The 16,745-nt window shown below is 35.3% G+C and overlaps 1 protein-coding gene across 1 annotated transcript in view; it reads right to left on the bottom strand.

Moving 5' to 3' along the window:
• LOC106665962 (trissin receptor-like) overlaps positions 1-11,682 on the bottom strand; it is a 66,380-nt gene extending 54,698 nt beyond the window's left edge. Inside the window, exons 1-2 of the mRNA XM_024230085.1 lie at positions 11,629-11,682; positions 5,329-5,450 (exon numbers count right to left, since the gene is read on the bottom strand). Coding sequence (XP_024085853.1) covers positions 5,329-5,450; positions 11,629-11,682 — 176 coding nt within the window. The remainder of the gene's footprint in view (positions 1-5,328; positions 5,451-11,628) is intronic.
• Positions 11,683-16,745: the final 5,063 nt, after the last annotated feature.

Here is a 16,745-nt window from a genome sequence, read left to right as displayed (position 1 = left end):
TTCTTCTGTCTGTACTCCTATCCGGTGCATGTGCTTTGTTAAGTAGCAATGTCCTGTCAGGAGACCAACAGTTCGGTTGCGGTTGCCTTCCAGTAATTCTTTTATAGGTTTTGCGGATGGTTCCTTCTATGAATCTCTTCGCGTGCCTCATACCTGTAGTTCCACCAGGTTTTGGACTCATTAAGGATTTATTTTAAGATGTATCCTCTTTTGTGGCGGGCTGCTAGGCCGCAGTAGGGTTCTGGGCCTATAGAGTCCATGTTGGCTCCCCTTTTGGCCAACATGTCAACCTTTTTCGTTGCCTGTATGCCAAATGTCCAGGGACCCATGCCAGGCTCAGGTCATCAGTGTCGCTGACTTCCGTCAAAGCCTCCATACATCCAAACAATCTTTGCCTTCGCCTCGCATGAGTGTTGCTGCTTGGCTTTCAGAGAAAATTACTATCTTCCTGGAATGTATTCCTAGCCTTTTATTTCTCTGGCACATTGTTCAATCGCTATGATTTCAGGCTGGAAAAAACTGACCCCAAACACGACTCAACAGCACAGACAGTACATACGAACTTAACTCTCAATGACAAAAGAAAACTTTACAATACCCTCCTTGACTCCATTTGGACATACGGACTTGAACTCTATGGGACTGTTAAATGTTCGATTCTTAACAGAATCCAATCCATCCAATCTAAAGTCCTCAGAACAGTAGTCTTCTATGTTGTTCCAATCACACCATCCATACCGACCTAAACATTCCTCTTCTTGCTCATCTTGCCAGTCCCGCTACAAACACCCAGGGACAACCTCACTACTCGACGTCGGTCGAGCACCGGTCGGTCATAAGGTACATCCCACTCATGTTTTTATTATAACGGCTTCCAACGCTGGGTGGTTGCTGTTCACGTTTCCATTCTATTGTTGGTATGTATTTACTATTTGATTTACTTATTGCATCGAATGAATGCAGTTGTAAAAAAAAAAGAATAATAATAAAAAATATATATATACTATATGTTCATTTATAGTTGGCGATTGTATAAATGCAATAGGGGTGTATTTGAAAGATGTTCAACAGACTTTTGATTTAAGTAAAATAATTTACATAAGAAAGGTGGTTAGTGTTGGCTGGATGTAGTACACAAATGGCCCAGAGATATTGTTTTTCTCCCAGAGCTGAAATATTATTGTGTGTAAAATATTATGTTCAGGTGATGTTACAGTTTTTTAAACAAAGGAATCTCAAAAGAGAGAGAGCTATCGGAGCTGCAAGGAGTGCGCGTTTTAATGATCTAAATATTTAATCAGAAATTATGTATGTACACACAAGGACTTTTGTAACACTTATAAAAAAATTTTATACTGAAGTTTTTATACGTACACATTTATCTAATATGGTAGGCTTTAATCACACATAATATTGGAAATCAATATAATTTTTCCCTTTTTGTCTGCCTAGTAATTACTTAGAAATAATTATATTTCGCTCAAAATATTTTATTTTTCCTTGTTTTGATGTCGATTCATTACTAACGAGTGAAAAATGAATTAAATCAAGATTTTAACGTCTAAAAATATTTTATTTTCTATTAACGGTTAAATAAGAGCTATTAAATAAGCAAATCTTTGCATCTTTATGCAAGGCCAGGCCGTTCGAACAGGAAATGTGATAAATAACAAACCAAATAACTTGGTCATTTTTTGACCAAATTATAATCCGATATCACCTTCTTTTCAACGTTAAAAATCCTTTAAAATGATTTGTCAGGTTGTACAGGGTCATACTTGAAATTTTGAAGTTGAACTGAGCGTGCGGTACCCTGTATTATTTTGCTCTAAAATAAGGTAAAAATTTGAAACTAGACTAAAAAATATCAAACCCTTTTTTAAATTTTTTTTTCAGCCGGGCCATCTAAAAACTGACATCCTGTATAGAAATATAGATGTACACATGAGTAAATAAATATAGGTATAATATAGATAATCAAATATAACATAAATTAAATTGGCTTGCCATAAATAAAGATATTATTATTATTAAGTATTCATTAGAGTTCGTGGTCCGCTTGACCAATTAATTAAGGTTTTTAATTGAGATAAAAAAGCCAGTGTCACGAGTGGGATTCGAACACACGACCTTCGGCTTGATACGCCGCTACTCTACCACTTGAGCTATCGTGACCTCGATCCACTCGGGCACTAACTTTCCATCTCAACTACACCTTTTGAATTTTCCCTCCTTTTTACCATTTTTCAAATGTCGTGTAGACTATTTGATTCTCGGCGACAAATGAAATGGCCACGGAGAGCTTTAGTGAAGTATACTTCATTTTAATTCATCAAATTCACTATTTTTCGTGGTCCGCTTGACCAATTAATATCACTCAATTAATTAAGGTTTTTAGTTAAGATAAAAAAGTCAGTGTCACGAGCGGGATTCGAACCCACGACCCTCGGCTAAATACGCCGCTGCTCTACCACTTGAGCTATCCTAACTTCGATCCACTCGGACACTAACTTCCCATCTCAACCACACCTTTCGAACTTTCCCTACTTTTTGCCATTTTTCAAATTCGAAAGGTGGGTTGAGATGGGAAGTCAGGATAGCTCAAGTGGTAGAGTAGCGGCGTATTTAGCCGAGGGTCGTGGGTTCGAATCCCGCTCGTGACACTGGCTTTTTTATTTCAACAGGTACCTTATATATAGAGATTAATTATTTGAAACTCATTATTAAATATATTAACCTAATTATTATTCTGACACTACTAACTCACTCCATAGAACATTAAAATAATGGGATCATCGCAACAAAATTTTGTCCATCCTGACCATTTTTTCTACCAATGCTTGGTCCTTTGGTCTTTTAAAGAGGGTTTCAGCTTTCAGCAATCTTCAACGCAGGGTCTGTACTCTCTCCATTCTCGACTTTTTTTCTCCTTCGTGAAGTTATATCAGAAATTTTACTACGTCGAAGTGAGCTCTAACTTAATAGTGTTCTGACCCTTCCCTCCAGGCGTTACGACTTAGGTCGTGACCGGGTTTTGGGTGGGATGAAGGAGAGAAAAATTTTGAGGTTTTTGTTCATGCTAAACATGTTGAATTCTCATTATACTACGGATAAGCGCATCAGTTGGTATCAATGCCCCCAGAGTCTGTCTGCGAAGGCGCCGTGAACTAGGACTAACCTGCCAAAACCATCCTAAACCATTCCTAGCCTTTCATAATTATCTACAATTATAAATTCTAATCTTCCATACATATTTCTGACCATCTCTCAAAGACCCTATCTCTACCTATGCTAACATTCGTAACTGGTCTTTGCATTAAGACAAAAAACCTCTTACTTTCCCTGGTGAACGTTAACCATGGATAACCATACCTGACCCCCTCTTTCCCTAACTAACTGCAATCAATCCTAACCGTCCCAAACCATTCTTAACGATCTCTAACCATTCCTGGCCTTGTCTAACCATTCCATACCTAAACCTCTAACCATTTCTGACTTTTCTTAACTTCTTTGTACTATTCTTAATTATCTCTAACTGTACCAAATCATTCTGACATTTTCTAACATTTCCTTATTATCCCTTACAAACTCCACTCCGGTTGTAACCACCTTTAACCATTCTTGACCTTCTCAAGCAGTACCAAATTATTTCTAGGCTATACGAACAATTTGTAATCATTCCTCACCACCTCGAACTATCACTAAACGTTAACTAACCAAATCTAACATTCTGTAATCATCTCTAACTACACCTAGCCGTTGGTCATTTCTACCAGCAATCTCTAGCCACCCAAGCCACAAATAATTTACTTAAAGTCGCGGGCAGAAAGCAAAAACTCACTATCCGTCCCTTCAAGTTTAAAAATGTTATAAAAACGGTTGACAAACTAGCACATAGAGAAACCAAAGATAAACAATCGTCGGTATGAAAGAAAACACACACCCAGTGATAACTTATAGGATATTTAATGAATCAGTTTACTGAGAAAAATTGTATTTCTTGAAAAAAATTATGTAAAACGAAAAACGACTTGTTAATTATATTGTTTTAAGGGTTTTCTTCATATTTGGACATATTAATTTTTTTTAAACCGACATTGTTTTCAATTAATCCTTAAATAAAGAATAGGTTCATTTTGTTAAAACGTGCTTTATTTATTTTTTGCCTCTTTGCTTTTCATAAAATGCAAGCGTTAAAGGGATAATTGTCAAAGAACGCCGAACGCACGGCTTTGCTGGTTTGCGTGATTGCCTATTATGGATACGGCAGGGGTTTCTTCAACGTTCTGTGAAATAGATTACAATTTTTTTCATAATTCGAAAATAAAAATTCTTTTATATTAATTTTAATGTTTTTATAGCTTAAGTTTATCATTAGAACTTGACGAAACTTGGGGACTTTGAATGGCACACAAAGTCGCCCAGCGGAGCGGAACACATGAATACCTTCTTGTCATCAATCACGGTCTCGCTGATAGGGTGGCTTTTTCGACCCCCTGCCGTTTTCAAATTTTACTCACTTTGATGGCGTACAATGGGCCGGCGATTTGTACCGAAAAGAGGAAACGTTAATTCATAATAATTGACCCCGTATATAATGGGAGAGAGGAAAAATGGAAGGATGTATTCAAAACGTTTTATTATATTTTTCTTGGAAACCTTTTTTCTCTGGTGGTAAACTAAAAAAGTATTTTTCCGAACGGAAAAGATAATTTATAATATAAAAACTCCTATGGAAATTTTAAAAAAAAATGGTTATTCGGAGATCGTGAGATGCGGTCTGGTGTGACGTAGGCTTTAGAAAAACATTTTCTTTATCATGCCAACGTTTCGATCTTTATTGAGATCATCATCAGGGCTGAAATTGTTTGTTTTCGGTGGGGACTTGTGTGACGTGTTGAGAGTCACAAGAATGACACATCTACACGGAAAATAAACACTTTGAGACCTGAAGATGATCTCAATAAAGATCGAAACGTTGGCATGATAAAGAAAACATTTTTCTAAAGCCTACGTCGCACCAGACCGCATCTCCCGATCTCCGAATAATCATTGTCTAACGATCACTAAACACCACTCTTAAAAAGTTGGATTATTCTAAAATTTTCAATATATGGATAAACCCATTAGATTTCGTAGTCCGATTGACCAAATAACTTCTTTCAGTTAATTAATCTTTATGTAAGGTGTCGACCTTCGGTGGGTTCGAATCCCGCTCGTGACACTAACTTTTTCATATCAACCAATACGTTACATAAAGATTAATTAATTGATAAGAATAAACGTTAAGATAAAAAAATCACCTTATAAAATTATTTCATAATTTACCTTTCAACACTCATGGCTGTAAGAGTAAAGACTGAGCATATGGCAGACACGTTCTGCATGTAGTGGACCATCTTGCAGAGGAATATGCCCAATGTCCAGCTATATGAGAACAGCTTGGCGAGCTGAAAGAAAATTACACATTTTTAAATATTGTCAAGGCTGATAAACAGCGTTGTGTTGAGTGTTGAGTGAGTTTACTTTTTAATTTTTTTTTAATGTGCATTGTAATTGTTTCCCCCCTTGTGCTGGTACTCTTAATGAGGGTGTTTTCCAGTCTGTCGTTGACAGGCCATGTTGGCGAAGTTGATCAAATGATAAAACGACTATTTCAAGAAGCGAGGGTGGTTAAAATTCAAGTAATTTTCTTTCCCTTTACTGCTGACGGTAGGGGCAGATAAGAAGGCCGTTTTCCGATCACAGGGAAATAAATTGCTTTGCCAGTAAGGTGAACGACAAAACGTGAATTAACCGGAGGGGCGCGCAGTCGGTACGGCCAATTAACAGTCGGGTTTTACCAAACAATACAGTTCAATTTGGAGGAAAGTTTAGCTTTGAAATCGGCCCCAGCCATCTTGGCAACACTGAAAAGGAAAATGTGAAAAGGGGTTCGAGTTAAACTTACATAATAAAGAGGACCTGTGTACTAAGTGAGTTTGAACCGAAAACAATTTCGAAACAGAAGGCGATATTCGCATCAATGAATCAGTGAAGTTTAATTTGAAAAACCCCTTTCGAAAAAATTAATGCACGAAAAACAATCAAAGCTTGTCGAGACACTCATTTTATTTTAAAACGAAACGGAATAACAAATAGCGACCGGATTATGCTAATTGCAGTTAAATCGCTGAATAAAATATGAATCTGTTATATTCATATTTTAACGCCAGGTAAATATTTATTAAAAAAATTCACAATTAATGTAGTGAAACAAATCGGCCATCAAGGAAAGCCAAATATGTCCAGGATATGTTTCGTTAAAAATAGCAGAACTAAGTGGAACATGGACTTTTAGCAAAGTAAAAAATGATTAATCATCAAGGAAGGCAATGTATTTTAAGTGTATAATTAAAATCGGCACGTTACAAATCTACAAGATCTAGGACATAGCCAGGAGAATTCTTTTTTTAAATTATTCGTACAAAAAGCCATATTATTAGAGAACTAAATTATTATAAAATTGATAACCAAACACAAACCTGACCAAGGTGTCGAAGAAGCAAAATATTTTGAAGTTATGTTCAGTTAAAAAAAGCAGAGCTTATGACGTAGCTCTGAGAGTGATCAAAGGGGAAAATATTAGTACTGAAGGTAAATAATTAATAATTTGGAAATCGTGAGGTGCCGTCTGGTGTGTTTTAGATAAATATTTTCTTTATCGTGACAACTTTATTGAGATCATCTTCAGAGTCTGGGGTTTATAAACGTTTTTTGAATTTTAAAAATTCATGAAGGATGAAGAAGAAAAATTATGATAATGAGTTTATACAATACTAGAAAATTTTAGATAAAAAAAGAATGAATTTATACAATGCTAAATTAGAGTAAATAATCAAACTAATTAGTTACGAAATTGTTAAAACACAAGTCAAATTATCAGACACCTAGAAAAAGCTGTTCGATATTTAGTTGTTTTAAGTTTAAAAAGAGCATGTGACAGCCCTGAAAGTGCTCAAAGAAAAAATGCACTGAAGGTTAATAATTAAACCAATTAGAATCAATTGTTAATAAATAAGTAAAACAGCTAGACCCCTGGGAAAAGCCGTCCAGCAAGAAGTTATGTTAAGTTTAAAAAGAGTAGAACTCATGCCGTAGCCTAGAGGAACTGCAAATAGTAAATTGAATTAATTGATGTTTTGTAGCCATATAGATCAAATTCAATGCTGCTGTTGTATACAAAATATGTCATTTATTCGCAAATATGTTCAAAAAATTTGGGCTTTAGATGTATCTCTGAAAAACTGTAATTTTTCGTGTTTTACGTGTTACTTTAAATAGAATCAATCAAATGCCTTTAAAGTTTTGTGACAAATTTGCCTAAAACTTTTTTGAGCAGGATGTCGTTTTTCTCTTTTAATTTTAATTNAAATTATATATATATATATATATATATATTTTTTTTTATCAGAGTGAATGTACCAAGCGCAGATGGCAGCTGATGATTGAACAATGGAACTGGAAAGTTCAACTTTTCTTGTTAAAGCCTCTCGCCTGTTTTATTGTTTTCTGGCGCATTCGGGCTTCACAACTTCAAAACAATATAAACTTTTGTTTATGCAAGACATTTTTGTTTTAATAATTTGATATAAAGCATGAAATATACAATCTTTTAGAAAGAATTTATACATGATCTGAACAAATGTGACCTGTGTTGTTTTCTAGGTGAAATATCAATCTTTAGACACCCGAAGGACCCGTTTTAATTGAAGTAAAAGCTTTTCACCCATGGCCAAATTAAAATGAAATTTCACCGTGTCCTCAAGGATCAATCGATTCTCTGTATGTGAACATTGTAAATAAGCAGGAAAAGGGGCAAAGTTCGGCGTACAGTGTGACTGAAGACTCGTGGATGCCGGGTGCTTTGAGGGTTTTAAATATTTGTTGAATTGGCTTTATAAATGGGTATGAAATAATAGCTGATTTTTCTGTTTTCTTTAAACCTTTTAATCGGGAATGGAAGTAGACTTTTGATTATCAGAAAACAGAGGCATCAGGGGCGACATTTGCAACCCTGTTTGAAAGAAAACTCAAAACCTTTTCGGGAAATGAGAAAGTCTTTGATTATTTAATGCTCCCAGAGGCCTTAATAAAGTATCTCTAAATATTTGCACCGGTTGAAGTTATAAGCATTGGCTTCACGGGCTTGGACGATAAAATGAAAGTTTAAAATTGCTTATTAACAAGATATTCAGACAATTGATAACCCATTGCTTACGGTTTTACATAATAGAAAGAAAAAATCCCCTGCTTGCATTTTTTTTCTTCAAGTTTGAGTTTGACGCAACAATGTAACGACTTTAATTTCTTTGTTTTCCACTTCGGATGGCCTCCGGTCCGTTGAAAAAAAAAAAAAAAACAGAAAAAAAACGCAACCTCATGAATATCCATTATTTACACTGTGGGATTAGGCCAATCCAGACATTAAACAGTTTTTGAAGGTTTATTGAATTATTTATATTGATTCACTTTTTGGAAAAAGTTAGAAAGTAATATTCATTCCTGGTTATACAATTGAATACAAAACAAAACTTTGTTTCAATACAATTCTTAAGGTGGAAACTTTTGTTTTCCTGTTGAATTAAAAACTTTGTCGAAACAAATAAAAAAAAAAAAAATATCCCGGGCTTCATTAAATTATGTAAATTTGTAAAATTTCTTTGGTTAACAATATACTGCCAGGTTGAAAATTAAGCTTTGGATAACCATGTGACATAAATGTTAAAAAAGTGTTACCTGAGAATGTTAAATTTTCACGATTAAAGTTTACATCATTTTGACATTATAACAGACAAAAAAGATGTTAGTGTAATCTCAGAATTATTTTTAAAAAAAAGTATTGTACCTGTAAGTGAAAAACTGAGATTTAGTGGGAACATTAACATTTAAAAAATGGTGCGTGAAATGGTTTAAAATTTAAGGTTTCGAGAGAGAATTATTCAAGAAAACTATAGTATTAAACAATTTAAGTTTAATGTGCCAATTTCCTCTAAAATTGGGTGAAAAGTTATGGTTAGTCGAAGGTAATCGAAAAAAAACAACTAAAGTTTGGCGTAAAAATTACGTTTAAAATATGGTGCGTGAGAATGTTTGAAATTTATCCTTTCGCGTGAGAATTATTTAAGAAAAATGTACCTCTGAATGAATAAAGTATTTAGATTTAATTTGAACTCGCCATTAAAATTGAATGCGTGAGAAGATTTTCAAAAGGATTAATTAGAGAATTACCTAAAATACTGAGGAGGTTGAGTGTAAAAATTACGTTTAAAATATGGTGTACGAAAATGTCTAAAATTTACGGTTTCGCGGGAAAATTATTTGAAAAAAGAAACGTACGAAGGGTCAAAATTTTGCGGTTTAATCGCCTTTAAAATCGTTTGCGTGAGAAAACTGGATAGGTTTTGTTTTAATCTGAGTATAATTTACAGAATATTCTGCCTGAGAATCGTTCAGATGAAAAGTGTTATTTGTTGTTCGAACGTACAAATAAATAAATAAATTTAATGTAATAGCTATTAAATTTTTATGCGTGCGAAAATTTTAAAACTTGTGGTTTAATCTTAGAATGACAATGAATTAAAATATATCCGAATGGCTGAAATTCAAGGTTTCTCCTAACTATTATTTGAGAAAAATTTGTACTTATTGGAACTTCGAGGTTAAACGTGATAAATGTGTTTGAAATATGGTTCGTGATGAAGTATTAAAAGTTAAATTTTGCGTGAGAATTGTTCAACAAAACATCGATGACTAAAAATTGAAGTTTAATACGGTAATTGCCATTGAACTATGGTGCGTGAGAAAATGAAAAGTTTTGGCTTTTCAGAAAATAACTTGACAAAATTTTAGTGCTTGAGAAGGAGTGAACAACTGAGTTTAGTTTAAAGAATTGTGGGTGAGATGTTTGAAATGACATCGCGTGAGAATTATTTGTACAAATTGTTACATGAAAATAAGTTTAAAGACTTGCATGAGAATCATTAAAAAACAAGTACCTAGGGTATTATTTAAAAAAATGTTGGCAATATTCAATATGGAATGGTCAAACAAGTTAGGTTCTAGATGGAGAAATAATTATAAATAAAAAGATGTGCGGGAGAACCTGTAAAAGTACTATGTTTGTTGATTGAAGTTTTTATTAAACCACTTTTTTTGTGCGTGAGAACAGTAAAACCTGACGCCTTGTTTGAAAATAGTTTAAAAAAATTGTACCTAGAGAATTATTTACAAAAACTGATGGCTCTTTGCAATACGAGGCGTGAAATAGATTAAACAATTTAGGTCCTAGATTGAGAATTAATTATAAACAAAGCGGTATTCGTGAGATCATCTAAAANTTATTTAAAAACTTATGTCTCTTTTCAATGTAAGGCGTGAAATAGATTAAATAATTTAGGTCCTAGATTGAGAATTAATTATACACATAGCGGTGTGCGTGAGATCATCTAAAAGTACTATGTTTATCGATTGAATTTTTTATTAAAACACTTTTTTTGTGCGTGAGAATGCTTGATAAATAAATAGTGTATCAATGAATTTTATCGATATGATGCATGAGGAACAGTTTTAAAAACCTGACCTCTTGTATGAAAATTGTTTTTAAAAAAATTTCCAAGGGAATTATTTAAAAAACTAATGGCTCTTTTTCAATATGAGGTGAAAAATAGATTACACAATTTAGGTTCTAGACTGAGAATGAATTATAAACAAAGCGATGTGTGTGAGATCTAAAAGTACTATGTTTTCCGATTGAATATTTTATTTAACCACTTTCTTTGTGAGCGACAAAACCCAATAAATAAACAAAATTAATTAATTTATAGATATGAATATCACGAACTTAAAAAAAAAATAGAGGTTTTGGGGGTGTCGGTGGCCGCAAGGGTTTAGGCGTTGTCACGGAGCTCATCATTGTAAGGTAAAGGTCCTGGTTCGAATCCAGCGGCCCTGCATTCGAACCCGACATTCTTACAAATGAGCTTTTTTCAAAAACGTCGGCACCCCGAGGGTTTATATGATCTCGTAGTTGAAATACCGGCGTTTAAAAAAAATGAATAAATAAATAAAAATAGAGGTTTTGTGTGAGAATTGTTTAAAAGTATTGTCAATACGGGGCGTGAGAAATAATAGATAATTTAGGTCCATAAGTTGATTTTGTGCTTAATCAACTTTTTATTGTGCATGAAAACGCGTAAAGAACAGATAAAAAATGGTGTTTATATTGTTATTTTATAATCAGATCTTCTTTTGATGAGGTTCAATTTTTCAAATTCACTTTTTGTCAGAGACTATGAAAATTGATTTTAAAATTGGAAAAGACTGCTCTCATAGGAAAAAATGCGAGAAAAAGCCTCATTCTTCGGCTCAGAGTTGTTTTAATTATCTGCACCATTTGTGCTAATTTCCCAATTAAGAAAAAACCGGGGGAGGGCTAGTTGTAAATATCGCCTCGTTGAAATATCGCGCTTTTCACTTCATCCTCGGAGAAAATTCGCCTCCTCGTCTCTCGGCCATGATATATTTTTCCCTTCCCTCTTCCCAAGACGTCCTTTTAATTTCTAAAAGTGATTTTCGACGGGTTGTTACCCCATTCGTCACCTGGACTTTCACATTAAGCCAACAATCCTCGACTTCTGGCATCACTTTAACAAATTGGCGCTGTCTTATAAAATCCGATTTGTCTTTTTTCATTCAGACCGTACCGGTCCATCCAGATTATTCATGAGTAAAAAAAGTTCTCGATATATCTAAACTGTTAAATTAATTCTTTTGTGAACGAATGTTCTTTTCGTAAAATTAACATCAAGAAAGAAACTTATCGTTCTTACACTTTCTGACTAGTAATAATCTCACATTATACAACCCATTATCCAAACTACACTGATTTATCTCTCTAACCTTGATTCTAGGCCGTAATGTGCAATTTGTTCCGAAGCCCCCAAAGTAAGAATAAAGTTTCTTAAAATCCATCTGATCAAGGGCCATAAATAAATAAGAAAAGCCTCTCTTCCCCCTTGTATATCACTCTGCAGTATTACCGTGAAATTCATCTCTGGATATGTCGAGATTAGACATTACACCGGTCAGTTGATCGCACGTGACCAAAAAATTAAACTCAGTATTATTCTCGACCGGATTACGGAAACCACTCGTGCAAATCTTTTAAATTTCCTGCTTTCTTGTCTGGCACAGATCGGATCAAGCCAAAGGACCTGTCCGAGCCGGTCTGGACGGGTTTTCATTGTTGAAAAACGTGTAATAAAATGTGATTTGAAAAGAAAAAAACACATAATTATAAGGTCACACCGACATTGAAACACCCAACTTGTAAATAACAAGTCTGATAAAAGGAAGGTTAATTGACTTTGGAAACTGTCTTATTATATCTGTTGTATAAATTATCAAATAAAAGAGGGAGAGAGAGAGGGGGAGAGAGAGAGAGAGAGAGAGAGAGAGAGAGAGATAGAGAAAAGAGAGAGTAAGAGAGAGAGGGAGGGAAGGAAAGAGAGAAAATAATTTATTCTAGGACGTATAATAATAATAACAATTCACTTTAATAACAATTGTTTTCGAGGTCGCTTGACCAATTAATATATTTCAATTAATTAAGGTTTTTAAGTTGAGATAATAAAAGTGTCACGAGCGGGATTCGAACCCACGATCTTCGGCTAGATACGCCGCTGCTCTAGGGAAAATTCAAAAGGGGGGTTGGGTTGGGAAGTTAGTGTCAAAAAGTAATATTGATGGTTTGGATTGGCAAAGAGAATTCCCAAGATTTGTGGCTAGAGCTAGGAAGGATCGCTCAAATGTGGAGGTTTTATGTCGAGGAAGATATAGGGACATTGAGAAACGAGCGGGTGTTAAGATTTGAATAGAAGTAGCTGGAAAATATAGGGAGGTTGATGAGAGTTTATGGATTGGTAAAGGAAAAGACCTTAGATAGACGTAGATAAGACAAATTATGGAAGAAGGAATAAAGCGAGGATAGTTCTGAAGGTGTGTGACTGGACGTCGGGGAGTGCCGAAAATAATTCTGACACAACGATTCTTTTCAGACGATATTCTTGTTGACTACACTGTAGTCGGAGGGGGGAAAGATGAGGAAGGATGGAGAGAGTTTACGCGTGGCGAAAGGTAGGATATGCCAGGACCGGCAGAATGAGGTTTGTAATACACCTACGGGAAATTTGGGAAATGTGCGGTTTCGGTTGAAGGTGAACCATTCCGGAAGGGGCTGGTTGTTGATAAAAGGAGTGGCGGTAGAGGATTTGAGAAGATTCTATAACAATGGGTTTGGACTTCCTAGAATTTCATTCTAGGTTAATACTAACTTTTTAATTATTTTTATCAGCTTATGCCTAATTATATAATTACACAATTAATTATATAAATTTTTTTTCGAATAGGTTGCTATTCTAGGCTGTTTTTATGTCCCCGTGGAATTCCTGAATTCTAGGGATAGCCAAAAGTAGGTCGGAGGGATGGAAGGACTTATAAATTTGGGAGCCACCGGTATAGAGGTCGTACTTTTAAAATTCGAAAGGTTGTAGGTTTACATGGGTGTTGGTGTCCGAATGGATCGAAGTCACGATAGCTCAGGTGGTAGAGCAGCGGCGCATTTAGCCGAAGGTCGTGGGTTCGAATCCCGCTCGTGGCACTCACTTTTTCATTTCAACCAAAACCTTACATAAAAAAATTAATACATTAAATTACTTAGACCAAAGACTTCAAGTGGTCGATAACGTCTCTTCAATTAGGAATAGTAACTGATTGAAGGCAGAGAGGGAAGAGAAAGAGAGGTGAGGGAGAGGGAGCGAGAGGGAGAGGAAGGGATAGATAGATGGATAGATAGAGATAGATAGANTTATATATATATATATATATATATATATATATATATAATAGGTATCGTGATCTTGCTACCGATGCATCTATCTACGTACTATCCTACCTACATATCTGTTAGAGAGATTTATAGGTAGTAGACAGATAGAAAAATATGCATTATATGTAACTATATAGATAGATATGTAGATAATTAAATGGGTAGATAGGTTGATAGGTAGTTAGGAAGAATGACAGATAGATATAAAGGTAGGAAGTTAGCTAGATAGACATATAGGTAGGTAGATAGAAAACAAGATATACAGGGTATTCGGCTCCTCGTGTGACAAACATTGCCAGTAGATTCTACATTCAAAATGTATTCAATTCGAAAGTATGGGTCATTAGCCCTAGTTAAAAGTGGTTTGTATAGGTAGGAGTGGTTAGATATGGTTAGAAATTGCTAGTTTTAGTTACATATGGCTACATATGATGTGGTTAGTGATGCTTAGAAGTGGTGATTTTTAGGGATAGTTAGAAATGGTTTTAGTTACACGCCCGTTCGGGTTACATGTTCCTTCGGATTAACCTATGCTCGGATTATCGCGACTCTGCTGTATATTCAGGGTGTTCGGCTATACGTCTTACAAAGTTTGCCAGTAGATTCTACATTCAAAATTGAACGAAAAGTCCTAATTGACTTTGGTCCGAATCTCAACAGTTTCGGAGTTATTCCGTTTTTCTGATTTTTTAATCACGACCTTACTTCAACTAAACAATGACAACTCCAAAATTAAAATGTTTGAGACAAATCCGTTGATACTATTGAAAACTGCGTTAAATGTGTGGTGCTTAGTGACCGTTAGTGAATGATGGCACTCTCAACACGACCCAAGAATATCACATCTACACAGAAAAAAAAAACACTTTGGGCCTTGAAGATGATCTCAATAAAGATCGAAACGTTGGGACGATAAAGAAAACGACGAGAACTTACGCCACCGCAGACCGCATCTCACGAACTAAGTTAAATTTGCGTTCAAGCCGAAATAGTTCAAGTGTTTACTTATTTACCAACACGACTGCAACTTTGATTAGAGATTAGAGAAAACGGGCTCGTTTGTGCATTGCCGAGGGTGGAGAGCATACTTATAACGATGTATGATCCCCACTGCAATGGTTTCAACCCTATTCTTACAACCACTCTAGCAGTCTTATAGTCGTTGATTCCTGCCTGTTTTCTCAAACCCCTCAGACTGGGACAACTTCCATACTCGACCAATACCTTGAACCATTAAACACCGAGGTCTAACGAAAAAGTATATTTACTCATCTCTACAATACTGACATAAATTCATAAATCGACCCAACACTTAAGACTTAAGCAATCCCGTACACGTCAAAGACAACACAAGACTTAGTTCTTTCCCAATTTTCTTTCCTCTAAAACACCATCAAACATAAAATTCATCATCAGGCAGCTATAAAAAACATCCTCAGGTGTCCACTCTTCCCAAAATCATAGCTTTTCCCCATAATGAACCTACCTACTGGCCCAACTAACCATCCCTATCCTACCTACTTTCTGACCACAGTGGTGTGATCCTAGTTCCTTATAATCTTTTTTTTAAACACTCCAGATTATCCCGTTCACTGGGTCTTCTTTCGGTCAATATTGTACCAAAACCTTGAACCATGATTAAAAAACCGGGGACAAATGGAGGAAGCTGTACATCTGCTCACCTCTACAATATTGCATCAATTCATGAGCCGACAAACCACCCCAAACACGACGAATACATTCAATAGGATATAGTGATTTACAACTTTACCCCATAAAACTTCTCAATCCATCAAAATTCACCGGCCCATCCCCGTATAAAAAGTCCTTTGATGACCTCAAACAATGACTAACCAATATATAACAGAATAGCCCACTTTCGCAAAGACTAACTTAAGCCAGTTAGAAATGAAATATTTGAGACTTGCTCGGAGGGAGGGGATTATGTATGGCGGCCGAGTGTAGATGATAGGATGTCACTTTAAGGAACAAGCCTTCCCTTCCTCTTACGAACATTTTTTTTTGAGAGAGAGAGAGAGAGAGAGAGTTATTTGTTTGGAGTATTTTCCTGGTTGATAACGCATTTTAGTTCATTACTCTCGGAATTAATTAATATTTAATTACACGATTTTTGTACAAACGAAAGACGACACCGACAACAATAGGCTTTGTAAATTCAATTTCCCTTAATTTTATTCATTTGGCATAATCCCTGAATTAATCCATGACCATTTTCCACCATACGGTGGGTCGAGATTTTCCTTGTATTTTCATTCTTCTGTTTAAGAATGTCGGCTGGTTCGTACCTGTGTCCACAAATCCATCCGCCAAGTCATCCCGTACAAATTGCAAATTGAGCTCGATATTTCCAAGAATCCATAAATTTTAAATTTAAAAATTAAAAAAAAAATCAGCCCTTTGTTCTCTTGGCGGGATTGTGCGTCCGCACAAGCCAAATATTTTCTTCGTGAGCCTCCTTTTCTCCCCCATCATTCCACACCCCCCAACGACCTGGAATATTTCTCATATTGTACAAATATGTATTCGCCAGAATTTCATTACAGCCCAACGAACACTAAGCTCGGAGATTTTCTACGTGTCTCATCTCCTTGACGACGTTAACTTAACGTTTCTACACTCCACTCACTTTTGACCTGACAAGTTTACCTCTTAAGATAATTTGGACAATAATTGAACTTTCGGGATATTCGTAATGTTCACCACATGAGTACTTTTTTAATCTGTATTTTCATAGACTTTTAACTGTCTGATTTCACGGTATTTTTTGTAATATTGATTGTCATATAGGAGGTCTTAA

The sequence above is a fragment of the Cimex lectularius genome, unplaced genomic scaffold, assembly GCF_000648675.2.
Source record: "Cimex lectularius strain Harlan isolate CLEC.00 unplaced genomic scaffold, Clec_2.1 scaffold322, whole genome shotgun sequence".
Lineage (NCBI taxonomy): Eukaryota > Metazoa > Arthropoda > Insecta > Hemiptera > Cimicidae > Cimex > Cimex lectularius.
Note: the sequence above shows the minus strand (reverse complement) of the source record. Positions and strands in the feature narration are given on the sequence as shown.